General features: G+C 37.8%; 2 protein-coding genes across 5 annotated transcripts in view; both read right to left on the reverse strand.

The window, feature by feature from the left end:
* Positions 1 to 17,803, reverse strand: part of xrn1.L (5'-3' exoribonuclease 1-like) — a 52,401-nt gene extending 34,598 nt beyond the window's left edge. Inside the window, exons 1-16 of the mRNA XM_018263815.2 lie at positions 17,578 to 17,803; positions 14,367 to 14,599; positions 13,135 to 13,232; positions 10,336 to 10,445; positions 10,103 to 10,213; positions 9,781 to 9,866; positions 9,138 to 9,225; positions 8,347 to 8,515; positions 7,825 to 7,892; positions 6,662 to 6,796; positions 6,204 to 6,264; positions 5,514 to 5,628; positions 4,989 to 5,078; positions 3,447 to 3,603; positions 3,227 to 3,346; positions 96 to 265 (exon numbers count right to left, since the gene is read on the reverse strand). Coding sequence (XP_018119304.1) covers positions 96 to 265; positions 3,227 to 3,346; positions 3,447 to 3,603; positions 4,989 to 5,078; positions 5,514 to 5,628; positions 6,204 to 6,264; positions 6,662 to 6,796; positions 7,825 to 7,892; positions 8,347 to 8,515; positions 9,138 to 9,225; positions 9,781 to 9,866; positions 10,103 to 10,213; positions 10,336 to 10,445; positions 13,135 to 13,232; positions 14,367 to 14,599; positions 17,578 to 17,652 — 1,886 coding nt within the window. The 5' untranslated portion in view covers positions 17,653 to 17,803. The remainder of the gene's footprint in view (positions 1 to 95; positions 266 to 3,226; positions 3,347 to 3,446; positions 3,604 to 4,988; positions 5,079 to 5,513; positions 5,629 to 6,203; positions 6,265 to 6,661; positions 6,797 to 7,824; positions 7,893 to 8,346; positions 8,516 to 9,137; positions 9,226 to 9,780; positions 9,867 to 10,102; positions 10,214 to 10,335; positions 10,446 to 13,134; positions 13,233 to 14,366; positions 14,600 to 17,577) is intronic.
* A 4,791-nt stretch (positions 17,804 to 22,594) lies between these two features.
* The window catches only part of atr.L (ATR serine/threonine kinase L homeolog), a 67,453-nt gene continuing 62,162 nt past the window's right edge, over positions 22,595 to 27,885 (reverse strand). For all 4 annotated transcript variants that reach the window (NM_001088580.1, XM_018261723.2, XM_018261724.2 and 1 more), the window contains 4 exon segments: positions 22,595 to 23,028; positions 24,437 to 24,542; positions 26,175 to 26,326; positions 27,404 to 27,557. In NM_001088580.1, the coding sequence (NP_001082049.1) occupies positions 22,855 to 23,028; positions 24,437 to 24,542; positions 26,175 to 26,326; positions 27,404 to 27,557 (586 nt within the window). In that variant the 3' untranslated portion in view covers positions 22,595 to 22,854.

The following is a 27,885-nucleotide window of genomic DNA, read 5'->3' on the forward strand; positions in this document are numbered from 1 at the left end:
GGGAGTAAGTGTTTGCTGCATTTAAATGGCAGTATTGTAAACATGTTTTATAATACATGGCATTTGATATTTGCTTTGGGAGTCCATCCATTTACCTTGCACTGCAGCGATCAACACTCTGAAATTTCTCTGGCCAAGGTGAATAGTACTTGAAGTCTGTTTCCTTTTCATACCAGTACTTTATGCACTCACTGTGCCGGTTCCTTTTCTTCTCATCCTCAGTCAAACACTTATTGCATGATTCCATAGCTTCCAGCAATCGTTTCTAAAAGTTTAGCTCCAACATGTTACTAATCTATCACACATTGGGTTTAGGATACACAGATTCACAAAGGATTGCAGACACACAATGAAAATGAAGGCATCCGTTAGAATATGGTGCCTCTAGTGTAATGAATCATAAGCCATAGCTGATTTTTTTTTTCTTCATTTGATTGCCTGTGCAGATAGTCAACGATAATAAACCATAAAAAAACATCAGTGGTGGCATGTGGATTTCTCTGTCCCCACCATCTTGTGTCAACTGTCTGACCCTTACTTTAAAGACAACATTTTCTGCTGAATTATGATTTTCATAGAATGCATATGATACTTTTACAGGGTTTTCTCAGGCACAAGGTAAAGACAAATGTATGAGCCTGTATGCTTCCCTTTTTCCTGCTCTGCAAACCTGTCAATTGTCCATTCTTAAAAAGATAGCAGAACCCTACTGAAGACCAATGTCCATTTTGTTTAGTTTTTGTTTTCTCATTATCATTATTAAAGGGATTCTGTCATGATTTTTATAAAGTTTTTATTTCTAAATTACACTGCAAGTAATTAACTATACAATATAACATTTCATTCCTGAACCAGAAAGAATATTTTTTTTAGTTGTAATATTGGTGTGTAGGCATCATCTCTGGTCGTTTTGCCTGGTCACGTGCTTTCAGAAAGAGCAGATGTAGGAGATACTCTTCCTAACACTGCTACATTGTTGAAACTAGCATAACTATATGCAGGGCCGCCATCAAAAATCGCAGGACCCCATACGAAAAAATTTCCAGGGCCCCCTGGGCTGCGACCACCACAAGCCCCACCTAGAGGTCCGCCCTCCCCACCCCACACTAAACACAAAAACCTTGGTGGCTATGGTTCCCACATGTTAATAAAAAAATATTGGTGGACAGGGCCCCCCCATTGAAAAAAATTGGTATCCAGGGCCACCCCCACATTATAAGAAAATTGGTGGCCAGGGCCCCCCTTAAACGTCCATGTAAAAAAAACTTGCCCGCCCCCCCAAAAGTTTAAAAAAAATTTGGTGCCCAGGGCACCACCACAAAACAGGGACCACAAAGGGTTACCTTTAGGGGGGCCCTGCCATGTTACACTTACTTCATTAGTGTGGCCCACCTGCTGTCAGTGAGCTGCCAACTACAGAAGGGGGGAGGGGAGCACAGGTGGCTGCATCTTCTTCCAGTGAAAGCATTTTCTTCCCTTATTGGTCACAAAATTTCAAGTCCTGGTAAAGCTGCATGGCGATTGGATGAGCTGGAGGAGAAGTTCAAACCTCAGCTATCCAATCCCTTAACAGCTCAACCGGGACATAAACTCAGTAACCAATAAGGGGAAGTAATGGACAGAAGATCTCCCTTGTGCTCCCGCCATGCCTTCCCGAAGTCAGCAGCTCTCAGAAAGCAGGGGGGCCCGGCTGATCAAGAAAGTGCAGTGTGGCCGGGCCCCCCTTACCCTCTGGCCCCCTACAACTCTCCCCCATGTCCCCCCCTGATGGCTGCCCTGACTATATGTATAATGAAGGTCAGTTTTGGGATAGACTTAAATGTAGTATCCATTTTCTAATCAGAATGTAATACATATACTTGCCCTTAAGATGGAGCTAGTATGTAATTGTTTGATCACATGATGGTTGTGGGATGGGATTGTTGGCCTTAAAAAGCCCTGTTCACTCAGTATGTTGTTAACTGCACCAGGAGAAGGACCCCAGAGGTCGAAACATGTAGTGCTAATGCAGCTTGAATAAACTTATTAACCACTTCAACACATCAGCTCTCCAGTGAAACCTTATTTTCTAGATGATACTTCCTCTCTGGACTTGGCAAAACCAGATCACTGTTTGATTGAGCTATCAACAAGACACACAGTTTGTGGCATCAAATTATCTTTATTTTGGGCTTTCAGAAAGAGCAAGAACTTTAGGATGGAACTGCTTTCTGGCAGGCTGTTGTTTCTCCTACTCAATGTAACAATATGTTGCAGTGGGACCTGGATTTTACTATTGAGTACTGTTCTTAGATCTACCAGGCAGCTGTTATCTTGTGTCAGGCAGCTGCTATCTGGTTACCTTCCCATTGTTCTTTTGTTTGGCTGCTGGGGGGGGGTGATATCCAACTTGCAGTACAGCAGTAAAGTGACTGAAGTTTATCAGAACACAAGTCACATGACAGGGGCAGTTGGGAAACGGACAATTTGTCTAGCCCCATGTCAGATTTCAAAATTAAATATAACAATATTTTTTCCCATGACAGTATCCCTTTAGAGCCTTGCTCATTATGGCATCATTCTCCAATCATTTTTTTAACAACAAATGTCCAATTTGATGAGAGGAGTATACTTCTATGACCTATTTATCTTCAAGTTAAAAATCATTGTATTCTACACAGCTGCCATGCAACCTGTGCCTTTTTCAGCTGGAATGGCTGTCCCAATGGCTACACAGCAGCTTATATATTTATTGATTATATACTTATTATAAGCTATAGTAGTGCTTCTAAAGCCAACACACAGATTTTATTTGATATTATATAATTATATCTTTAAAACACTTTTTGGCGTTACTGTTCCTTTGACTAAAAAAACATATAGGTAAAGGATCCGTTATCCGGAAACCCGCTATCTAGAAAGCTCCATATTACAGAAAGGCCATCTCAAATAGACTCCTTTTTCTAATTTCTAAAAATTATTTCCTTTTGCTCTGTAATAATAAAACAGTACATTGTACTTGATCCAAACTAAGATACGGTAACATTAATCTATTGGAAGCAAAACCAGCCTATTGTTTTTAAGGATTCAATGATTTTCTAGTAGACTTAAGGTATGAAAATCCAAATTATGAAAGATTCCTTATTCGGAAAGCCTAGGGCCCCGGAGCATTCTAGATAACAGGTCCCATACCTGTACAATATTTTCTGTAAAATGTTCATACAAGAAAAGGCAATGTGTTTCTTACCTCATCAATGAAAGGAATAAGTACAACAGCTTCCCACTCTTGTTGCTTCCCATTAAGATCAGTTTTAAAATCTTGTGGGTAATAATCTATGATAGGAGAATCGGAGCTGATCATCAGATTCTGAAACAAGCAAAGAAAGAATGGCACATGAAAGAGTATAACACAGCGTTGGCATTATGACTGCGCACAGAGTAAACTTGCAAGAATTAGAAAGTAGTACCTGATAAGCGAGAGGCAATAAATCCTTACTAGCAGCAGGAAGGACTGCAAGCAGCTGCTCAAACGGCATAAAGGGTTTCTCCAAATCAAATGTCAGCTTTAGGTGGCTGATATTACAAATATCAGACAGGTATGGGGCATAATGGTAGGGGTAGTACCTAAAATAAGCAACATAAACAGAAATTTAACTGTAGATAAACAAATTACTTTTATGTATACTCATTTGTCTCTGAATGGCATCATTATTTCACTAAACATACATTTAAGCTAACTTTTAGTATGCTATAGAATGGCTAATACTAAGCAACTTTTCAATTAGTCTTTTTTTTTTATAGTTTTTCAATAATTTGCATTCACTGGTCCAATCTAAAAAACAAATGCTCTGTAAGGTTACAAATATTTGGTTATTGCTACTTTTTATTACCGTACTTATCTTTCTATCCGGGCTCCCTACTAATCGTATTCCAGTCTCCTATTCAAATCAATGCATGGGTGCTAACGTTATTTTTACCCTAACCACAAGATTGCTGAAATTGCAAACTAGAGAACTGCTGAATAAAAAGCTAAATAACGCAAAAATCCCAAATAATCACAACCAAATTGTCTCAGAATATCACTAACTACATCATAATAAAAGTTAATTTCAAATGTGGACAACTCATTTACAGTTTCATTTTATGTCCCACAGTAAGATTAGTGGCTGCTACATATTACAGATACTTAATACAATACTGTGCCTAAAAGCAAAAAGCAAATGCCAAACAAAGCCTTTTGATCATCACAGTCTGCAAATGCAGAACCTAAATGCAAAGCATGTTTCAATTTCAAGAGACTGTTAAGAGCCTGAAGGGAGAGAAAGTTGTTTTCATCTTGTTTGTTGGTTTCCTTCATAGACCATGGGGATAAAAAAAAATCTCAGTGAGCCTTATGTCCAGTGTGCAACTGAATAATGGCAGTTACATGAAAACTGCCTATACATACGACGACATGGAGTTTTTCAGTCCAATGAAGGAACAGCATTTTGCAGGAAAGCTGGCTTACTTTCTGATAGACAAGTTAAAGCTCTTTTATAACAGGCATGGGACCTGTTATCCAGAATGCTTGGGACCTGGGGTTTTCCAGATAACGGATCTTTCCGTAATTTGGGTCTTCCTGCCTTAAGCCTACTAGAAATTCATTTAAACATTAAATAAACCCAATAGGCTGGTTTTGCTTCCAATAAGGATTAATTTTATCTTAGCTGGGATCAAGTACAAGCTACTGTTTTATTATTACAGAGAAAAAGGAAATTATTTTTTAAAATTTGGATTATTTGGATAAAATGGAGTCTATGGGAGACAGCCATTCCGTAATTCGGCGCTTTCTGGATATCGGGTTTCCGGATAAGGGATCCTATACCTGTACTAATCTGCTTCCATATTTAAATAAAAACTGATTTCCAAGAAATTAAATTCTTCCTGAATCATATACAGGTGAGTCACACCATTCTGGCAAAAACAAAAATGTACCACAATATTCACATAAATATACTATATCTGCTTACCAGCTCCAGGACTGGACTCCATGGTAGTAATAGTGCAAAATCCACTGTATAGCCAGGACATAGCATTTAGCCTGATCTGCCAGAAATTCACTATAATAAAAGGGATAAGAAAATAAATGTCTTGTAGAACAAACATAATATATTTAATTAAAACGGCTGCATGCTAACCAAACTGATAATGGCTGCTAAGTCAGAAATAATCAGCACTCCAGCTAAACATCATCACCATGCTGGAGCCTGATAAGCAATAAATCAGTTTATGAAACAATGTTTTGGAGACAGTCTAAGCAAAATATATTTTAAAATACACAGAACATTAATTTATAAGTTGTATATAATACAGCAAATATAAAATGCATCCCAAATAACATGCATGTACAAGTCATTCCAATGTGCAGAATACCCTTCCTGTACACAGATGAAAAAACATTTTTTTGTGTGTACGTGTTTACACATAAATCTTAAGCTTAAATCTTATCACAGCATTTAGATGTCTTCATGTACGAGTGATGACGACTGACTCACTCAGAAACAACTTCCACTCCCATCTTGGACATGTAATATGTCCTCTTGTATTGTCTGAATTCTGTCTCAAAGAGATCATCCTCATCTTCATCATCTTCAGAGTCCTTATCTAAACCTGAAAAGTAAAATAGTTTTGTATAATTGCTGAAAGAAAAACAGAAAATATGCACTTATATACTGATATGCAGGTTCAAACAACATTGCACCTTTTTTTCTGCTCTTTTACACACTACATTCCTTATTGTAAATGACCCCTAACAGAATGGACAGAGAACAACAAGAAGTGAATGTATTTCATTGGAGTTTCATTGGGCTATATCACGCTCTGACTATTGCTACTTCAAAGAGTTAGGGGGCTGAAAAAAGGCAAAATGCCATCTTTAAAAATCATTAAGAAAAGAAATACACTAAACACTGAAAGGTTTGTTACTTAAACAAGGACAATGTACAAGACCTTAAGGGGGACATGTAATAAAGGGTGCAAAGTTTGCTAAAGTCTTGTTAATAATAGAAACCCATCAGAAAGAAAAGTTTACTGGTCACCTGTGTAAAAGCAAAAATGTTATTGGCTGCTAAGATTTACTGCACCTGGGCAAACTTTGTGCCTTTTATTACTCAACAAAGACTATTACATTATATATTAAAGGACTATTCCATAGACATATACTTACAAAAATAACATGTACTTACATTCAGAATTTTCTTCCCCATTATTCTCTAAAGCACTAAAACAAAAGGCATCATCAGGAACCTAATAAAAGAAATATGATAAATAATTTCTATGATTTATTTATGATAATGTCTATGTCAGTGTAACATGGAATAAAGTCTGAAGGCTTGCTTTTTTTTTTTTGACGTGTAGGATTCAATATCTTATTTTGGTTATACCCACATTATGAATTTGGGTGTTCCCGGCACTCAACATGTGTCTTTTATTGGGTTTGGGTTTCCAAGTTTTAACCTGTTAAGATGGTGTTGGTGCAGGATAGCATGTTTATATAGAGTATGATCATACTAATGTGCAGAAATAGTTTGCCACTTAAAAAGGTAATAAACCATAAGCATCAGCATAAACAATTCTAAAATACAAATCACCCTATGCACACAAACCATTTTTTTTTTTTTATAAAGTCAACATTGATGCTTACCTTGTTTTTCTTTTTATTACAGTTTTTGGCTTCTTCAGCAGCTTGACCTGCAGCTTCATTGAGGTATTTATTGCCCACTTTGCTTTCAAACCACTTTAAGTCAACAAAGATTTCATTGAAATGCTCCCGATCAAACTGAAAACGAAACAAAGCAAAATCACCATACTGTACATGAAAGGTGGACATTTCCCAGCTGAAATGCATGATCAAAAGATCAGTGATCATGGACTGTGGTGGCACTGGTAAAACCATACCGACCAAAGAGCCAATTTGCTGCTTGTACAACTTTATGTGGTCCTAAGACAACCGTAAACCATATGGACCTGCATGCTATCCTGCCATGTGATCTGTACTTTGATAGAGGAAAGGGACTGTCTAATTGGCGAGTGGGTCAGTTAGTCAGAAGCAACATGTGATGTATATTTTATCAGAAAGCCCCAACTAAAGGCAGCCAAGTACAGACTAGGGATGCACCGAAACCAGGATTCGGTTCGGGATTCAGACTTTTTTAGAAGGATTCCATCTGCCCGGCCAAACCGAATCCTAATTTGCATATGCAAATTGGGACAGGGAGGGAAATCGCGTGACTTTTTGTCAGAAAATGAGAAAAAGTTTTCCTCGTCATACACCTAATTTGAATATGCAAATTAGGATTTGGTTCGGTATTCCGCCTAATCTTTGCGAAAAATTCGGCCTAATCCAAAATAGTGTATTCGGTGCATCCCTAGTACAGACATCATGTCATTCAACCTAACCGGAGAACAGTTAGGGCCAAATGTGGGGCATGCTAGATTTATTTGTATGGGACCACAATGTGTACACAGCCTATTAATAGAGATTGAAGCAAATAAATTAGCAAACTGACAGATTGATTTGGAAATCCATGCTGATAGTCACATATCCCTGTTTCATTTGTTCAGGACAATTGCCTGGATCTCAGTAGAAGGGAGATGGAAATGCAACTCCTCACTTCGGCATCAGTTTAAGTCAGGTGCTGAGAACAGGCCTTCTTAGTTAATAACCCCTATTTACCATTTTCCCATGTCTTCAGCTATATTACTCTCCTGAGAATTTCTTGACAGGACTAGATGGAACAGAATACTGATATGCTATACATTGAGATATTTTTATTAGGTGTCAAGTACTAAACAGTGTATACTCACATCTGAAAGTTTTTCTAGGTACTTCTCAAAGTTATACAGGTTTAAATAACCATTTTCATTTATGTAACCTGTTAAAACAAAATTCATACAGTGAAGCATTAACCTATCCTGTAGCACTTAATACCCTCTTGTATTTGTAAGTTACCCTCCCACTTAGATTGTAAGCTCTACGGGCAGGGACCTCCTTTTTCAACAGAAAAAGACATTTGATTTGCTCATATAAATTATTTATTTTAACACAAAGTTGAAAAAAAAAAAAAAAAAACATCTAAAACCAATAATGTTTAGCGATTAGCACAGTTGCCCATAAAAGTGCTAGGGTCCTAGAGCTGTTTGAAATCGGCAAACTATCAACAAATGTGTGTAGAATAATTCCTCTCTCTTGAAAATAGTGTGTGAGAGTTTCTGTGTCTGGGGTATGGGAGGAAGAGCTCCACTAGGGTAAGGACTGATTTACTATTGAAAGGTTTGCATGGAAATCGTATTAAAGTATTAAGTATACTAAATTAACACTCAACTTACCTCCAAGAGTAGGTAAGACACTCATATATGTTCTATACAATAGAGGCAGTGCATCATGATTGATATGTAAATGAGGTAGATGAGGAATAAAATCATTGCCTACAAGAAATCCCATTAAAATCCAATCATCAATTATTCGCTCTACATCATATTCAAATTGAATCTTGTCCTAAAAAAAAAAAAAAAAAAAAAAAAAAAGATTTCTTTTCAAACAACATTAATTTTTGCATGTTTGTTTGCTTCATGTAAGCAATGTTTCTCACGGTCAGTAAAAAAGTTTTGCTAAATGGGGTTAATATTGAACTAATGTGAATACTTCAGGATTTCACAGTTTGATATTTCATGTAAAGTTCCTATTCAGCATGAACCACTTACTGGTCTTTGTTGCCAAGAGAGCCGCAATTTTTACAGGTGGTGTCACTAAACTACATACAACACTTGAACGAAAGCATTTTAAGAGATATTATATATAAATATATGAAGAATAATTATTCTTTTCTGCAATATAGAAAATATATCAGCAATTAAGTCCCTGATTCTAATCCTATGTGTAACATTGAAGAATAATTTTTTGCACACTCCATATTGCATGTATACAAACATGGCTGAAAGAGAAAGAAAAATGGACAAATTTGCAGGAAAAACTCAGCCATTATAGTGAGTTTGCAGAAAGAAATATAAGACACATCCCAATAACTCAAACTGTCCTATACTATAATGGATTTTCCTGCTCTAGTATATTCAAACAATTCATAAAAATTGTTTTTGGTAAGTTCCTGTACACAACTTACTTTCAAAGAGGAAAATTCATAATCAATATACTCTCTCATTAAAGACAAGTGAAGAAGATGAAATGTTGTTTCTTCTGGCGCAGAAATCCTAAAAAATATGAAGTGCTGCATATTAGTTTCAAGCAAGCCACACATTAATTACATTATATTGGAAAGTTGCTTCTCTCATTATGCAAAGAAAAAAAAAATTTAAGTGGAAATTTACAGTTTAATTAACATTAATTCTGATATATACAGTTGTATCCTAAAACACTTCACAATTGTTTTCTGTATAACTTTTTATTCCATGGTTTCTTTATGGTTAATTGAATGTCAAAAAAAATGTTTATTTGCTTTTTTCCAATTCTTCCTGTTTATTAAAATTTGAGAAAAATAAAACATCTGTGAACAATCAATTGTTGTGTTCAGTTGTCCATGGCTCATAGTTGTCACATGACTATGAAGGAGGCCTAGACTTGCTTGGATTTGGCTAAATCCTTGATTCATTGCCTCCCTTTTTAAACAACATATTGTGTTTTGCACAGGCATCATTTGTTTGTCTAGAGAGTCCACAGAGTAGAAAGTCCACAGAGTATGTTTCTTGTATCTCCCTATATCTCCTAATTTTGTAGGCACTGCAGGATCACTTAAGATTAAGCTTTACCTTTTTTGATTCTTCTTTCCACCAAAGCGAACCTCTTCTCTTAGAAGAGAGAACTGAACTTCATGGCTTGTTAAACCAAGCATTATCTGAGAAAAAGCATTAAACAGTATAATTATAATATAATTATTTATATAATAAAGTCATGCTTACTAAATCGTCAATTTATTTAAATGATTACGTATCCCTTTATCAGGGAGCTATCGTTATTTATATAGCAATTTTGCTTTATGTTTAGGGACAAGCAGAGTGATTTAAGTATAATTCATTTAAAACCCCATCAAAGAAGATACAATGGAATCAATTTGCATACAGTAATACCTACCAAATCAGCATCTAATCCATAAAGACAGTGCCTTGTGTTTGGATCATGATCTGGCTTTGCTTTTTGAGATCGGATAAACTCCATTATTTTATGTTCTCCTTCTCCTGGAGTCTGTAAATACAAACAGTGACGATATTAAAGCAAACACTTTCTCACGGAACACCAGGCACCGAAAAACAAATTCTTCAGCGTCTGAACAATTATATAAAACCGACCACATAAAATGAACCTACCTCATGGCCAGACAAGTAGATGGATACTCCCTGCCAAGACTTGTCTGTAGAAATCTTCATATTTACAAAATATTTCAAATGCTCATGCAAGCGAACCATAAATTCAGTTCCTTGGAAAGGGGGAAAAAAAATAAAGAACGATTATACAGCAACCAGAAAAGATTATATTGCACAGTTTGGAAAAAATAAAGCTTATCAAAAATAATACAGCAAAAAGGTATATGTAACATGAAATGAACACTTTTATGACAGTAATCAGTGCAATTATTTAACCCTGTAACATAGGAATGTGCCCAGAGCATACACAGCAGAGAAACAGATAAACCCCAGGGAGTGATGTACACAAGGCAAACCCATTGCATAAATGCCACTTTTCCTAACTGATGCAGAACAATTTCTGTTTAGGAATGATATAACCAAGTAGGGTCAATACATTTATTACCAAGGGAATAAAATCATAAGTCAGTCTAAAAAAACAGAGATCAAACTCTTTTCAACAATGTTTATTATTATGTTCAACATTCAGGTCTCAACTATATAAAAGATCTCACCCAAATTTGCAAAAAATGTATATATATATATTTATATAATATAGGTATCTGAAGTGGTAGTATCAAACCTATTGCCTTGTTAAAAATGGGTATCACCAAAATACAAGCTCCCAATAAAGCACATAGATACAAAACTTAATTGGCCCAACTACCATGGACACACACTACTTTCCCATCATCACATAAATACACTGCCTCCACTTAAACTGTATCACAAACATATAACTCAGAAAACATGCATCAAATTATAATGCATGCCTCCAACTTACTGGGAATTTAAGCAGTTGGCATGAAACTATTCTACTCCGTCGCTCAATTCATTTAAGCATGTTTAAATGGGTTGTTCACCTACCAACCACTTTTTCAGTTCAGTAGTTTTCAGATTGTTCTCCAGAAATAAAGACTTTTTTTCAATAGTTTTCCATTTTTTAAATTTTTACAGTTTTTCCAAAATCTAAGTAATAAGTTTAAGGTTCCTGTTCCTGTCTGGCAGATCAATAATTCAGGTGCAGAATCTGAACCGTTACAATTTACAATTACGACATTTAGTTGATACATTTCTCAGCAGCATCTCTGGTGTATTAGCAACTATTGTATCAATTCTAACAGCTGCCTGTAATGAATCTCAGGGCTTCTGCTCAGCAGGGACAAATATGAAATGTATCAACTAAATGTATCAATTTAGAACAGTTTAGAGCGTCTGCTACCCCCCCCCCCCACCTCTCAGAGCTGCTTTAGTAAAGTGAAAAATTAGAATAACACTTCAATCTTAGAGAAACAGTCACACATAGGAAATAGAAAGTAATTGGAAAAAGTATTTTTCTGGTGAACTATTTGAAATCAGCTGAACTTAAAAAAAGTGAAGGAAGGTGAAAACCCCCTTTAATGTATTGGTTGAACCAATAGTAAGTTTGACTTCAGAACTGCAACTTGACTATAAAGTGTTGCTGTTCAACTCAGTGGCCCCTCTGTACTTTCCACTACTGCAGTAGCTTTCTCTCCATTAAGTACCAGTGGTACATAACGTCAATTCCAATGGTTGTTACACTACCCTCCATATAAAATGCTAGTTTCCCAAAGGTGTTCCCTGCCTAAACTGATATTGGCATAAACCTGTCCTATAGATATCTAGCGGATTTTATGCCAGATATTGGTTGAGAAGGCAGGACTAAGCACCCCACACATGGGCCTTAAGCTGGCCATAGATGTTGAGATTTTTAAAAGTTCTGATCCTCATCGTGAGACCACGATTTTCTCGGAATGATCGTACGAATTGACCATCAACTAAAAAGAAAAATTTGCCAGGAAAACAAAGGGGAGCTGCCAGCTTGGCCCTGCAAACAGATAGATTGCACTGGGACCGACAAAGATTTTTTGACCTGGTCGATCAATTTCCTGACAGATGTCGGCCGAAAAATCGTAAGATGTACGATCGTTCGAATCCCACTAACCACGCGATAATTTCGAAGGAATGTTCGGACTTCTCGTTCGGCAAGAAGAATCGTCGCGTCTATGGGGAGCTTTAAAGCAGCCCAGTTGTCTGTCTTCATGCAAGCTCACATAACTAGGCTGGCAACTACAATATATAAATAAATATAACTGCATCTCAATACTTCTGTTTAGACTGTAATTGGTCTATTTAGACTGCAATCCTTGGGCAGAGATCCCTTTAATTCACTTGTTGACTTTACCTGTGCAGTGAGATTTCTTGACCTGTATTTATTTTAACTGTGGAATAAACATTATTAACGAGTAAAGAGCCAACATTATCCTCCAGACTTGACATTAGATGGGTGTAACTGTCCAGATCACAAAGCCAAAAAATAACAAAATAAAGGCTTTTTAACAGAAATCTTTGATGGTGCTGTCTGCTACAGTTTGTTTGGATATTCAAAGTCGGTTGGAGTGGACACCGAATGATGTGCGCCTGATTATCAATAAGAAATTGGAGTTCCTGGTGAGTGCTGGCTTAATTGCATTTTCATTAGATGGGTGGATATATAACACATATAGATTACGTACAAATAGAAATGGTAAAGAAGGCCTGGCTCATGCAAGCTTACAATCTAAAAGGAGGAGGCAAAGCATAGAGATTCAATCTGACAGGTTAGCTTTAATAGATGACAATGCCAGTAGTGCTAAGGCAACAGCAATAATTAAGCATGAATGGATTAATACATTTTAATATTCATAAACAGTAATAAAAGAATGAATGGATTATTGTGGTAATGTTAAAATAGTCTCTTACCAGGTGTAATACAGTTAGAATCAAATCTGGCTTCTGTTGGCAAGACTTCTCCTTTTTCTACAGCCTTTTTTATTTTGTCCTCTGCCTCTTTTGCTGATCTAATAAAAAAAAGGAAAACGAAGTCTGATCGCTATGACAAAAACATATGGATGCAAGTGAAGAACATCATTAAAATGTATTGAAACAGAAAAAGGAAAAATATATATAAAGTACCCTAGGGGGCAAATTCCCTAACGGGCGAAAATTTGCCAGCGACGGCTTTGCAGCCATCTCAACACTTCTCCAGGCGTAAATTAGCTAGGACAACATTAATTCACTAAAGTGCTAAATTGCGTCCAGGGCACTAAACACTGGTGAATTTTCGCTAGCGTTAATTCAGCAATCAAAGCGAAGATGCGCTAGCGTTGCCTAATTTGCATACGGCAGGAAATGATAAAGTTGAATGGACGTATATGTTGCAGCAAATACATTACACAAGTCCAGGGAACCTTAATAACGAAAATAGAGTTGTTATAATGCCCTACACATGAGCCCACTGTATAGTTTATGTTCAATATGTTAGAAAATGTATGGGGGAACACGGTTACCCTAAAAAAAATTTAAGGACTGAAAACAGGAAAAGACGCCAGCGTTTTTTGGGACTTAGAAAATTTTTCCTATGCACTCCATTGCACTTAGTCTGGTCTGAGCTGGCGAAGGCAAGTCTGGCAAATGAGGTAATGTAAAATCTGCATCTTAGTGAGTTGCGGAGTTATGTCCATGCACCAGAGCGAAAATTCTCCTGGCGTTAAGAGTGCGAACCAATGCTAGAGTCTATCGCCGTGGCTAGTGAAGTGACGCCTGCGCCCGTTAGGAATATGGCGAAGTTCCGAAATGGCATCACACTGGCGAATATTCGCCAGCGTTAGTCACTTCGCCCTTTAGGGAATCTGCCCATAGGAGTTACAAAAGGCAAATAACATTTTATTTCTGTAGAATATAAAAAGAAAAACAGAGAACGCAGTGAATAGATGGAATACATTTAACTCTATACAGACACCCAGGGCCGGATTTATCATGCTGTGTGAATCACTGAGAATGTTGCACCATCACCAGTGAGGTTTTTCGCCACACTTTTACACAGCATGATAAATAGGCCCCATAATATGTAACAGCAGTCTTCTTTTTTTTTTTTTTCAAAAACCAACATCCTTGCATACCAATGGAAACACCTTGAATACAAACAGCCTCACCTGAAACGTCTCCCCCGTTGTTGGTTCATTTTTGCCCTAGGGGCCACACCGTCCACTGCCATGAAAAACACTTTCCTTGGCTTAATAATGCGAAAAAGCACCTCCAGGTAATGAAATATGTCTGCAAAAATCTTATCTTCTGTTATGCGGAAGTGCACATCTTCATCATTTGGGTGCGAGCACTGGTGGATGATGCCATTCATGTCCAAGTACAAATTGTCAAATTCAGGTATCTAAAAAACATAGCATTACAAAACAAGTGTAAAGTGTATCACCATCAAAAATTATTTTTTATTGTTTTAGCAACTTTCTAACATACATTAATGAATTTTAAAGCTGGTTTTAAAGCTATTTGTAGATCTTAAAGGAGAAGGAAAGCTACGGAGGTATTTTATTGCCAATAGATTAGCTGCAATAGTGCAAGCTAGAATGCTATATTTATTCTGTAGAATGTTTTACCATACCTGAGTAAATAGCTCTATAAACTCTCTGTTTGTTTAGGATAGGAGCTGCAGTATTAACATGGTGTGACATCACTTCCTGCCTGAGTCTCTCCCTGCTCTGGGCTCAGATTACTGTAGAGAAGGGAGGGGGGGGGGAGAGGAACAAACTGAGCATGCTCTTGCCCAGGGCAATGAGGTTTAAGCTGAAGGCAGGAAGTCTGATACAGAAGCCCATGTGTACACAATAGAAGGAAAGAAATGCAGTGTTTCTTTTGACAGGGGACTCAGAGCAGCGCTACTTTTGGGGTTTACTGGTATATTTAGATGGACCTTTCTGATAAGGCTTACTTAGTTTTAACCTTTCCTTCTCCTTTAACAGTAATGTTTACCCATTTCTTTTCTGACTTATACAGAATAGCAGACATCCATTATCCTCCAGCTCTGTTTATCAGCTGGAGGAGAATGAATTTCTGCAGGAGTCAGAACTAGTAACTCAGAAAACTGACAGACTTAAATTTAAAGGGATACTGTCATGGGGAAAAAAAAGTTAATAGTGCTGCTCCAGCAGAATTCTGCACTGAAATCCATTTCTCAAAAGAGCAAACAGATTTTTTTATTTTCAATTTTGAAATCTGACATGGGGCTAGACATATTGTCCATTTCCCAGCTGCCCCAAGTCATGTGACTTCAAAGTTTAATGTGAAACTACAATACCCAGCATGCAAAGGGACCAACTGGTTTAGAGAAGCTCCCTTTTTTTGTACTTTTTGCTGCAGTTCTAGTATCTCTGTCCTAATTAGTGATGGGCAAATCTGTGGCGCTTCGCTAAATAATTCCAAAATTTCCCACAAAATGGCAAAAATTTTGCGAAACGGCGCCAGCGCACATTGCGGGAATTTGCTGCAAATTTGCGCCTGGCGAGTAAATTCGCCCATCACTAGTCCTAATCTGTCTGCACTACAAACTGCTGCATTGGTGTGTGATTTTACTACTACAGGCAAGCTCAGACTGGACATTGGGGGCCCACCGGATTCCAAACCTCTGCAGGCCCCTCCACACATGCACAAACTCGGGTCCCCGTCGCGCGCATGCACAGACGCCAGAGCGGCACAAATTCTGCCGTGCACCAACACAGTTTGTTTTTTTGGGTTTTTTTCCTGGTGTCCCGTCGGCCCAGTCCGACCCTGACTACAGGTATGGGATCCGTTATCAGGAAACCCATTATCCAGAAAGCTCCAAAATAGGATGCCAGTCTCCCATAGACTCCATTTTATCCAAATAATTTGAGTTTTTGGGGAATTTTTCCCCACGCTGTAATAATAAAATAGTAACTTGAACCAAACTAAGATATAATTAATCCTTATTGGAAGCAAAACCCGCCAATTGAGTTTATTTAATGTTTAAACTATTTTTTTTAGTAGATTTACTACCTATGGAAAGATCCGTTGCCTGGAGAAACCCAGGTCCTGAGCATTCTGGAAAACAGGTCCCATACCTGTACTTTATAATGTGATGTGGGCGCTGCCCCTGTTTCGGCAGTTGATCCTTGAAAACTATAACCATACCTCCCAACATTTTGGAAGTAAAAAGAGGGACAAAAAAAAAATTTTCCGCACATAGCACAGCAATTTTTTTACCACACCCCTTTCTGTGGCCACACCCCCTAATTACCATGTTTGTTTTACAAAATTTGGCAGGTTATGAAAGTTTGAAAATATTTCTCCTTATCTAAACTGTGTTTTTGTGTCTCACAATTGTTACAAAGTATCTTATTTGCACCTGTGGCTGTTCTGGGCTCTCTGCTAAAAGCCAATTACGTGAGAAACTTTGTTTCTTTTTCTAGCTGTTTAGTGCAGAGAAAAGAAGGACTGCGGTTTGAGCTGTCAAAAGAGGGACTGTCCCTCCGAAAAAGGGAGAGTTGGGAGTTATGCTATAACTCTCAGGATCTTTTGGGGTTGCTGGGAGTTGGAAATTCATCACAATCATATGTCCATCATGTGTGGGGTTAATGATATATTCTGAATCCATTTGTGCAGTAACATGCCTTACAAATGATCCGCTTAATGTGGGACAGCCCGGAATTTTGTCCCTTGGATTATGATTATTGATGGCAGAATTTGTCCCATATCGGAGAAAAATGTGTGAAATTGTAAAAATTTGCTTTGAAGCCAATTTTCCAATTTTATTCTTTTATTCTTTAGACGTTTTTCCACTGCGCATATTGTGCTATTTATGGGCTACTTTTGAACTGCCTTTTGGTTTTTTACGACTGACTCCAGCTGGTTTGGAAAATTAGACCTGGCAACCCTGACTGAGTTACAAGTACATTTTCCTGGACGGAAGGGCATGGGGCACAATTTAGAAATACAGGCTCCTATGGGAAATAGATGAAATGTGTGTAACACACTTAGCATCCATTTAATGTAGAGCCCCACATAGAAATACTTCTATGCAGTTGGACAGTTTTTTCTACATGGGATAATCCCACTTTCTGCGGGGCAAAATTCATCGATATCCGTTCCTGAAAATGAAGGAACATATTGCCCACGCTAGAAGTAAGAGAAGAACAAACAGAGGCAGCAAGAATCGGTCTGTAGCCGGAAGAGGCTGATAATACGTAACAATACTCGGTGACACATAGAGGGCGCTCGAACGCACCGTCAGTCTGATACGGTACGGGATAAATGACAACCCCAGCAGGGAGTACGGATATGAAGCCTACGAGAGTCAGGCGGCGCATACCTAGCTACGTCACGCTCCCAGCTTACCTGGTGTTCCTTGACCACCTCACTGAGGCACGGGTACCGTTCAGAGATCCAGCGGTAAAATTTCGGGACTCCCATCTTGCAGCTTCTATCGGTCACTCAGCGTTTAGAGAGACTATGGCCGACTAAACAACAGTCACGACCGGCGCGATCTCATGGCGTCATAACAAGCAAAGGGCGGAAGCTAGATGTCAGTGTCTTGGATCTGGCGAACATAGGCGCCATGTTTGTACACCCACTAGTTCCGGATATTAATTGTCCGACAATTATACTCGAGTTTGAGGCAAAAACATCAGTAATATCAGTCATTCATTTTAATTCTTCCTAATGTTGAGATAACTGTTTTGTTATGGCTTAGAGTGTCAATACAAAAAAAGGGTTAAAATTAGTTAATTTAATAACAGGAAATAAAAAAAATATTTTAAAATAATGCTGTCCACAAAATTGTGGCCATTGAAGTAGAGTAGCCCAAAAACAAGACAATATGTGCAGTGAAAAAAAAGTCTAAAAAAGGAATGCATATATATGAAAATATGCCTTTTGCATATTTTTTCCATGAAGCAAAATAGGAATATTGGTAAAACAGGTCAACCTGGCCAGCAGATTTTTGCCCAAAATTGTCTGAAATTAAGTAAAGTCACCGGAAAATGCGAAAACGCAAAAACACGGATGGGAGACTGGGTTACAGAGCAAAATCTGGTAACTCACAACTTTTGCACAAGTCAGTCCTATTGCATGCTGGATATTGTAGTCTGCCAATGGCAGACTACAATATCCAGCATGCAATAGGACTGACTTGTGTAAAAGTTGTGAGTTACCAGATTTTGCTCTGTAACAAGTTGTTTCTAAGGTGCAATATTCTTTTCTGACTACCCCAGTAAATATCTGTATCACCTGTAACAACCAAACTGCAGGTAACAACTACTGCTATGCATTTTAAAAACAACTATTTTGGTGAGCATCCCAGGGCGATAGAATTGCTTTCTTCCTCAGGCTGTCATATAAAGCTGGCCATAGACGCAAAGATGTGATCATACGAATCGAGGATTCGTACGAATTTCGGACTGAGTGTGGAGAGTCCTGACATTTTTCGTCCGGCGGAGATCGTCGTTTGGTCTAACGGACAGGTTAAAAGATTTCTGTCAGCTGCCGATAATATCTCTGCATGTATTGTCGATAGTACGATTTTCAGAGGGAGACTGTCACCAGCTTTGTCGGACATAACTTTCGTACAATTGCTGTCAGGGGCAGAACATCAGCTGATCTGTTCTTTTGTACTACTTTATTTGACCGGAATGGTTAGTGGCAGGTCGGGGGATGGGAAAGTCCGATCGTACAATGATTTGTACAATCGGATCTTTGCGTCTATGGTCAGCTTAAGATCGTTCTCCCACACATTCCTTCCATTTTCTTTCCAAAGACAATCTCTGTCCTGGCCTCCTGGGGAAAAAAAAACAGGTAGGTGATGTACTGTGAATTTGGCTTGCTTGTCCTTTATAGAACAAGTGAGGTAAGGAGTAAGTGTGTATCTATTATATAGGGACCTGGGCCAGTTCATAGAAGGGAGCAGCTTTATGGCTACATTAAATTCCTGTCCCCTTCTTCTTCAGTTTGCTGGAAAAATTAAATAGTGGAGCTTATGAGCAGTGGGGAATGCAAAGCAAATAGCCTCTCCTAACTTGTATATACAGTTTCTGCAATGCATGTAAGTCAATTCGATAGAAGTGATGAAGTGTGATTCTATAATAAAATTCTGCCTTGAAACAGTTTTTGTGGAAATATCACACAGACAGAATGCAGAAAAGCTTTGCTGTACAAATATGACATCCCAGTGAAGGACTGGGATGCCAAGGGCCCACCAGAAAACCATAGAGCATGGGCCCACTTTCCAAATTATTATTTTTACTCTCCTTACTCAATCTCTTTATAATCCTAGTCTTTTATATCTACTTACTATAATCTATTCTTCCATTATTAAGTATTTTTTCCCAAAAAGAAATAGGGAATGACCATGACATAGGCCAAATGTTTAAAAGCAACGGGGCCCACTGACACCTGGGCCCACCGGGAGTTTTCCTGGTATCCTGGTGGGCCAGTGCGACACTGGGACATCCCCTTTAACCATACATGGATGCAGAGAACCAGAGCAGTGCACTGTGTATTTTTGAAGGGGGTGTTCACCTTCCAACACTTTTTCCAGTTCAGTTGGTTTCAGTTAGTTTACCAGAAATAGACTTTTTCCAATTACTCTGCATTTTTTATTTTTTACCGTTTTTCTAAAATCTAAGTTTAATGTTTGTCTCTGGTGTTTCAGTCTGGCAGCTCAGTAATTCAGGTGCAGATTCTGAACTGTTACAATTTGCTAGATTAGTAGATACATTTCTCAGCAGCATTTATGGAATATCAGCAACTATTGTATCAATTCTAACAGCTGCCTTTAATGAAACCCATCAGCAGGGATAAAGATGTATGAACTAAATGTATCAATTTAGAACAGTTGACAGGGTTGGCGACCCCCTTTCCCGAGCTGCTTTAGAAAGGTGAAAAATGACACTTCAATAGTAGAAAAACAGTCACATATAGAAAACATAAAGTAATTGGAAAAAGTCTTTATTTCTGGTGAACTATCTGAAACCAACTGAAATGAAAAAAGCGTTGGAAGGTGAACAATCCCTTTAATAAGAATCTGTTAGATAGTTTTGGAAACACAATGCTGGTCTTCACTGCATTTGCTTATGCTGTTTCCTCTATAAACAGAGGACACAAAAGAGAAAAGATACCAGAATGAAGAGAATAAATGGCTCAGCATGTGCACGCCACTTTGTTTTCTTTGTGTGACCATTTGTTTATCAGGTTGCCATTTGCCATTGGGGCTGACAGTACTGAATGAAGGTCAAAAAGCTGCTTAGTTGTGTGTAACATCGATTTTAGTGAAAAGCCCCCTCAACTCATCAAGTTCAAACTTTTGGGTTGTAGATTTCACATCAATCTGGGCGCCCCTGACTTGTAGTCTGTTCCCTGGCATGTTCTACACTAGAATATACTCCTTCAACCCGTGTTTTACTGTGCAACTATTGGTAATTTGCTTGTTTTTTAGAACTGATAAAACTGATTTGTTTATTTATCACACAAAGTCAGAATATTGTGGAAGCTGTCTCACTCTCAGCTCATATATAGATGACACAATCATGTCGCTTAAGGTAAAAGGGTAGAATACATTTTCAATAATTCCCATAAGAGGTGAAGATATTTCTTAGGACAGATTTATAGAATATTTGTAACTGACAATTTTACGCACATTTCCAAATTTGTAGCTTCCTGTGTGAAATGAAGCAAGTTTTGTGATCTAGAATTGCTAATGGCAATGAGGGTTAAGTTGCTCTCTGGTGGCCAAGTACAGGTATGGGATCCGTTATCCGGAAACCCGTTATCCAGAAAGTTCCGAATTACGGAAAGGCCGTCTCCCATAGACTCCATTATAATCAAATAATCCAAATTTTTAAAAATTTTCCTTTTTCTCTGTAGTAAGAAAACAGTAACTTGTACTTGATCCCAACTAAGATTTAATTAATCCTTATTGGAAGTAAAACCAGCCTATTGGGTTTATTTAATTTTTACATGATTTTCTAGTAGTCTTAAGGTGTGAAGATCCAAATTACGGAAAGACCCGTTATCCGGAAAGCCCCAGGTCCCGATGATTCCGGATAATTGGTCCAATACTTGTACTGTCATGTTCTTTTCACCTTTTATTTGTTTGTTTTATATCACTTCATAATACAGGTCAAGGATCTGGTATCCAGAAACCCATTATACATAAAGCTCCAAATTGCAGGAAGGCAATCTACCATAGACTCCATTTTAATCAAATAATTCAAAATTATCCAGTAATAATAAAACAGTACCTTCTACATGATCCAGTTAAGATATAATTATTCCTTATTGGAGGAAACACCAGCATAAGTTTAATTAAGGTTTTTGTAATGATTTTTGTAGTAGACTTAAGGTATCCACATTATGGAAATACCCCTTATCAGGAAAGCTTCATATTCTGAGCAGTCTGGAAATCCAGTCTCATACCTTTTCCACTGTATAAATCCCTCCTAATCTTCTAGCCTTAGGCTGTCTTTATAGGGGTTTGGGGCTAATTATTATATTAAATGACCCTTTGTATAGACAAAGATCAGCAGTGAGTGTCTCCATCACAACATATAAACATTTATTGCAAAATGTAAAAATTATTTTACTGTGGAGTAGTAACGCATAGCTATCAGACTACAGTAAGTTTTGTTCAGTATACTGTAGTAACAATCTCAAAATTCTGGTCAATTGCTTTATATTCTTAGCCCCATATTTTGCTTAAAATTGAGCTAAATTCACACGTACAAGGAAAAAATAAAAATTTAAGTTCTTGTCTTGTTTTGTACTATTTGAAACAGTAGGTTTAGAGAAGATTAAATACCACTGGCTCTGATGCATCTGTGTCATTTGCATTGTTCTGGGAATAGAATTCCCCTGACAGAACCTTCTGTGGACCGTCTATGGGTTTTTATACATATATTCGTATGTTTATTCATATATGTATTCATTAGTGGCAAATATAGAAAAAAGGCTTTATAACTGTAGTCCTCCTTTTCTTATTCTTCTCTAATTGTTATTCTTATACCGGGCATAAGGGGCTGCATTGATCTCATCATTGGTCTGCAGAATCAATATTTATCCCCAAAATGTACAGCCTTGTATTTATCTGCATTCAAATAGGTGTATATTGGTACTCATGCACCTTATGGTTTTCACAGAAAGTCTGTTGTAAGTCAAACAGTGAAGTCCAGTGCATATAAAGACATCACACAGATAATGGGACAAAAAGGCTGGTGTTGCTGTGTTGCAGTAATAGGTTCTGTTCCATCATCTGGGGCAACAGTCGAATGTTAATACATGAGTGAAGTTTGAGCATCGTTTGTATAGACATCCAACATTCTCATATTTAGTAATTTGAAGGATCATTCAGTCGGAAGAAACGTACAAGAAATAACAATATTTATTTTTCAAAAAAGTATTCCAAACCAATTAATGGCTACATAAATGGTGGTAATAGAAAATAGTATACAAAATGTTTTATATAAACAGATGCATGACTCCTCCATCAAAATAAAACTACCTATTGGACATTTTTTTGTCCTGCAATTGTATAATAAATGTATTCATACAAATATACACCTACAGTTATTTACAAATGTACTTATTCTCTGACAGAATGGGAGATGTTCCACATGAGCAGCATCACATATACGGAGCCCACCCCAAGTACATCTGGCTGAGAAGGTTCTCATCTGTGGCTTCTTGGATCAGGTAATGGACATGTCCTTCAATGGACAGCGGAAGTCCCTTTACACGATTCCTGGTCTTAATCACACCTTGTAGCCTCTGCTCTATGTCAAGCACATGTGTTTTGGCCTGAAAAGAAGAAAATGGTAAGAAGAAAATGGTAAACCACAAAAGTGCAACTTAGCACAAAGTGACATTCACACGCCCACTGATCGCAGCTAATAGTTCTGTTTGATTATTAACGGTGCTGTCTTTAAATGCAACCTGAAGTCTGCACTTGTTTGTGTTTAAAGGAACAGTTATGTGTAAAAAAAAAAAAAAATGGGTAAATAGATAGGCTGTACAAAATAAAAAAAAATTCTAATATAGTTACACAAATGTAATGTATAAAGGCTGGAGTGAGCAGATGTCTAACATAATAGCCAGACCACTACTTCCTGCTTTTCAGCTCTCTAACTCTGAGTTAGTCAGCAATTTAAAGGGGGGCAACATGGGACATTACTGTTCAGTAAGTTTGCAGTTGATCCTCAGCATTCAGCTCAGATTCAAAAGCAACAGTTATGTCCCATGTGCCCCCCCCTCAAGTCTCTGATTGGTTACTGCCTGGTAACCAATCAGTGTAAACCAAGAGCTGCAAAGTAGTGTTCTAGCTATTATATTAGACATCCAGTCACATCAGCCTCTATAGATTAAATTTTTGGCTAACCAACTACAGGTATGGACCTATTATCCAGAATGCTTGGGACCTGGGGCTTTCCAGATAATGGGTCTTTCCATAATTTGGATCTTCACACCTTAAGACTACTTGAAAATCATGTAAAAATTAAATAAACCCAATAGGCTGATTTTTCTACCAATAAGGATTAATTATATTTTAGTTGGGATCAAGTACAAGATACTGTTTTATTATTACAGAGAAAAAGGAAATCATTTTTATTTGGATTAATTTGATTATAATGGAGTCTATGGGAGATGACCTTTCCGTAATTTGAAACTTTCTGGATAACGGGTTTCGGGATAACAGATCCCATACCTGTACCTATTTTAGAATTTTTTATTTTGCACAGCCTATCTATTTACCCAGTTTTTAGTTTTACACTGAACTGTTCCTTTAAGTGAAAAAAATTAACTCAATTCACCACATTTTTACCCCAGAATTACAGCATAATATCACCATTTCACAAGTCATTTTATGGTGCAAAATTCAGCACCCATTTTGCACCCTGTGTTGTGCCTAGTGTTCGACAAACAAGCTCTAAAATATTATTATAAAGCATATTGTTTTAAGGTATACAAGCAAGGCAGATCCCATTTGATATTTTTTTAAATTTCAGTTTGCACTTTTTGTGTATTTGACCTTGACCATATATCTCTACTAGACTATAAGTATTCATTTTTAACTTTAACACACAACTATATAAAAAATGTAAAACAGATCCTCTGATCCTTCATGGATCGGAGTTCATGAAGATGAACCTTTATATACTGTACAAAAAGGGTGCAAAACTGTCTATATAGCCATTTATAATATACCAACCTTTTCATTCATCACTTCTCCTGTCTCGTTGACTTGACCTTTACTACTCCCTCTTGCTGGTTTACTCCATTCCACCAAAGGATCATGTAAAAAGGGTTTCAGCACACTGAAATAAACACACACAAACACACTGGGTATTCTCTGCTCCTCTGGTGCTTTGCATTTACATTACATTAACCATGTGGCAGTTTGATATGTATCTGTGCCATGTAAGTTACACACAAGTATTGTAATTTCTATTGAAACAAACAATGGTCAAACAATATTTCTGGACTATGAGGTTATACTTCAAATATCAGCTGAACCGACATATCAAGTGATTCAGTAGAGGGGTAACAGCATATCCGATGTTTTCTCCACCAGCAGATACTCTATGTGCGGCCTGCTATTGACTTTAATGCACTCAACTGTCATCGCACATTCACCTCTGGGTGCACAAACAACTGGATGAATTTAAATGGCACCTGTTGCCAAAAACCATTATCCACAACCAAGGGCGCTAACTAGTAGAGCCCATACTCTGGTTGGGGGTAACAGTAGTTTTTAAAAATTGCCCCCTGCCAGCACTAGGTCACCCGCACCAGGAAGGAACTCCCGGGAAGGTGGTCCATGTTGGGGCACACGTATGCGCATAATAAGCGAATGCCACAACTTGCTCAAAATGCACATGCACGTGATGTCATAAGTGAGTTATGAACATGCTCTCTGACTGACATGGCCGCTCACACTGGGAGGGAGCTCCCAGTGCAAGTGTCCTAACGCTGGTGAGGGATAATTTTTTTTAATAAAAAGCTACTGTTACCCCCACCGGAGTGTGGGCTTTATTAGCACACTCCTTTGATTGGGGATAATATTTTTTTGAAAACAGGTGCCCTTTAAGTGCCAACTGCAAGCCAAACATCAGCACCCAACCTCACAAATGCACTCGTGGCTGAATGGATGCAAATCTATGAATGTTCCAGCATGTAGTGGAAAGCCTTCTCAGAGGAACACACGCTGTTATAGGTTTGATTTATTATTAATAATAACATCTTGAATTAGATCTTAGAGAGGCAGGTGTCTGGATACTTTTGCTAATATATTATGTCTACTATTGCCTCCATCGCAGGCTGCCCCTCTCCTCTACTGATTTGAACACTGCAGCAACCCAATAAACACAGGAGGCTAAAAAGACAGACGGATGCTGAAAAAAGTGAACCCTGGTAAGTGTGTTCATTGCCTTTCTGCTGCTGTCTGTCCTGTGTGTCCTGAGAGAAAGCTTGAAAGTGCACAAGTAAGAGGTATGAGATTCTGCATTGATTTAACTGATTAATATGACCATACATTGGCCAGTCAGCCTGTAGGCAAAACAGCTGGATACAATTCAAATGGCAATGCACTTGTGTGATCAACTTCCCACTGTTCCATACATTTAGACTGACAGCCCTTGACCAAGCATATCAGCAACATTAAGAAATTACATTTTATGAGACTGTACAAATGAACAACACATACATTTTCTTTTCAAATCACTACATTTTCATAATTACAGCAGCTCAATAATCTTTGGGAACCATCTGTTGATCCCATACTGATGAATGAACAGCAACTCAACTTCCAGTCCTCCATAGTCACCACAAAGTGACTAGAAGTAAATGTAGTGATCTATCCCCACAATATTCACTTTTTTGAGCAATAATAGTTGGGGTGACCTGCTTGCAGCACCTAACAGGTACAACTAAAACCACTACAAAATTACCTCATAAGTGACTCCCTCTGTTCTCTCATTAACCTCATGATGACCTCACATGCACGTCGAAAAAGTCCCTCCGTCCCCATGGGGCCCATACCATTGACCATGTTATGTGTTAGTCGGAAGGGGACGATCTCTGGAACTTCAAATGTTTCACCCTATTTAAAAGCAAATGTGTTCTATAAATCTATAAATATAAAGCAATATCTCCAGTCAGACATAAACTTATACCAACATCACATATTTAACCTTTACATTAGAATATATTTATATTTAAATAGTGTTGTGAAATGTTTTGTCATGACACAGCAGTGGTTTCTAAATGGTAGATTAGCTTTTGTAGGGGGTGCTTAGTGATGTCATCTGTTATAATCGGAGCTAAGTGATGTAATTTCTGTCATATGACTGTCACGGACTCGGAGTTCCATAACCTGTATAAAAACACTTGCCCTTCGGCCTCGTGTTTCTATATGGTCATGGAAAGCCTTGGTAACTTATAATATCCTTATATAGGGGGTACTTTATTCAATATATATATATATTTAAAGGGTAAGGCATTTTTAGTAGCTGTAAGCACAAAATGTCTCAATGTCTTAAAGGACAAGGAAAGTCTGAAATAGAATAAGGCTAGAAATGCTGTATTTTGTATACTAAACATAAACTTACTGCACCACAAAGCCTAATCAAACAAATGATTTATGCTTTCAAAGTTGGTCACAGGGGGCTGTCACTTGTAACTTTGTTAAACATCTTTACAAGACCAAGACTGTGCACATGCTCAGTGTGGTCTGGGCTGCTTAGGGATTGTCATAATTATCAAAACAGCACAAGTCAAATAATATCTGCCAGAAGCCGATACAGCAAGACTGATAAATAATCAGAATATACAGACTGCACTGGGCTCTGTGTTGTCATGTAATCTAATGTGGATTTTATAGTTTTTGTATTGCTTAATAGAAACTGTCTCCAACTCTGCAGAACCAGTGGCTGCAGCAAAATAATCCTCCAAATAGAATCCCGGTTTATCTGTTTAAATCTGGTCCATGATCTTTGTCCCCTGGATCTTTGTCCCCCTATATATATATATATATATATAACTTATGGCTATATGTTGATTTGCAAACCTCTTATTTGAAGAACTATTATATAGTAAGCAAATTGCAATTAACATTTACTACTCTGCAACAGTTGTTCTCCAACACTGTTTCTCTTGCACTAATGTTTGCAAAACCCACCTTGTTGAAGAGGCAGTTAAAATCCACATGGACACATTCCCCAGTAAGCGAGTCAAAAAGAATGTTTTCTCCATGGCGGTCCCCTAGGCCCAGTATGTAACCTACCATAGACATCACAGCAGTGGAACGGCAATAGGCTGATCTGCTGTTATACCTGCAAACAAAAAATGCAGAATCGACTCATTTCAGGAAATATATATATACATACATACAGTGGTTTTCATGCACCAAGTGCTGTCTTTTGTAATTAATTATTAATTACATATATCAGCTTGAAAAAGTGGAAAATGTACCCATCTCCACCTGGCAGTTTATTTTCTGACACAGATAACAGGATTTTTATACTCACCGTTAAATCTGTTTCTCTGTAGTCGAAAAGAGGGGCACACCGGGAAAGATGGGGTTAAGCTCCATCCTCCGGAGGCAGGGCACTTGATATTTAAATTATGGGGGCGTGCCAGAGCAGGCTTAACCCCCAACAC

Source organism: Xenopus laevis, chromosome 5L (assembly GCF_017654675.1).
Source record: "Xenopus laevis strain J_2021 chromosome 5L, Xenopus_laevis_v10.1, whole genome shotgun sequence".
Classification (NCBI taxonomy): domain Eukaryota; kingdom Metazoa; phylum Chordata; class Amphibia; order Anura; family Pipidae; genus Xenopus; species Xenopus laevis.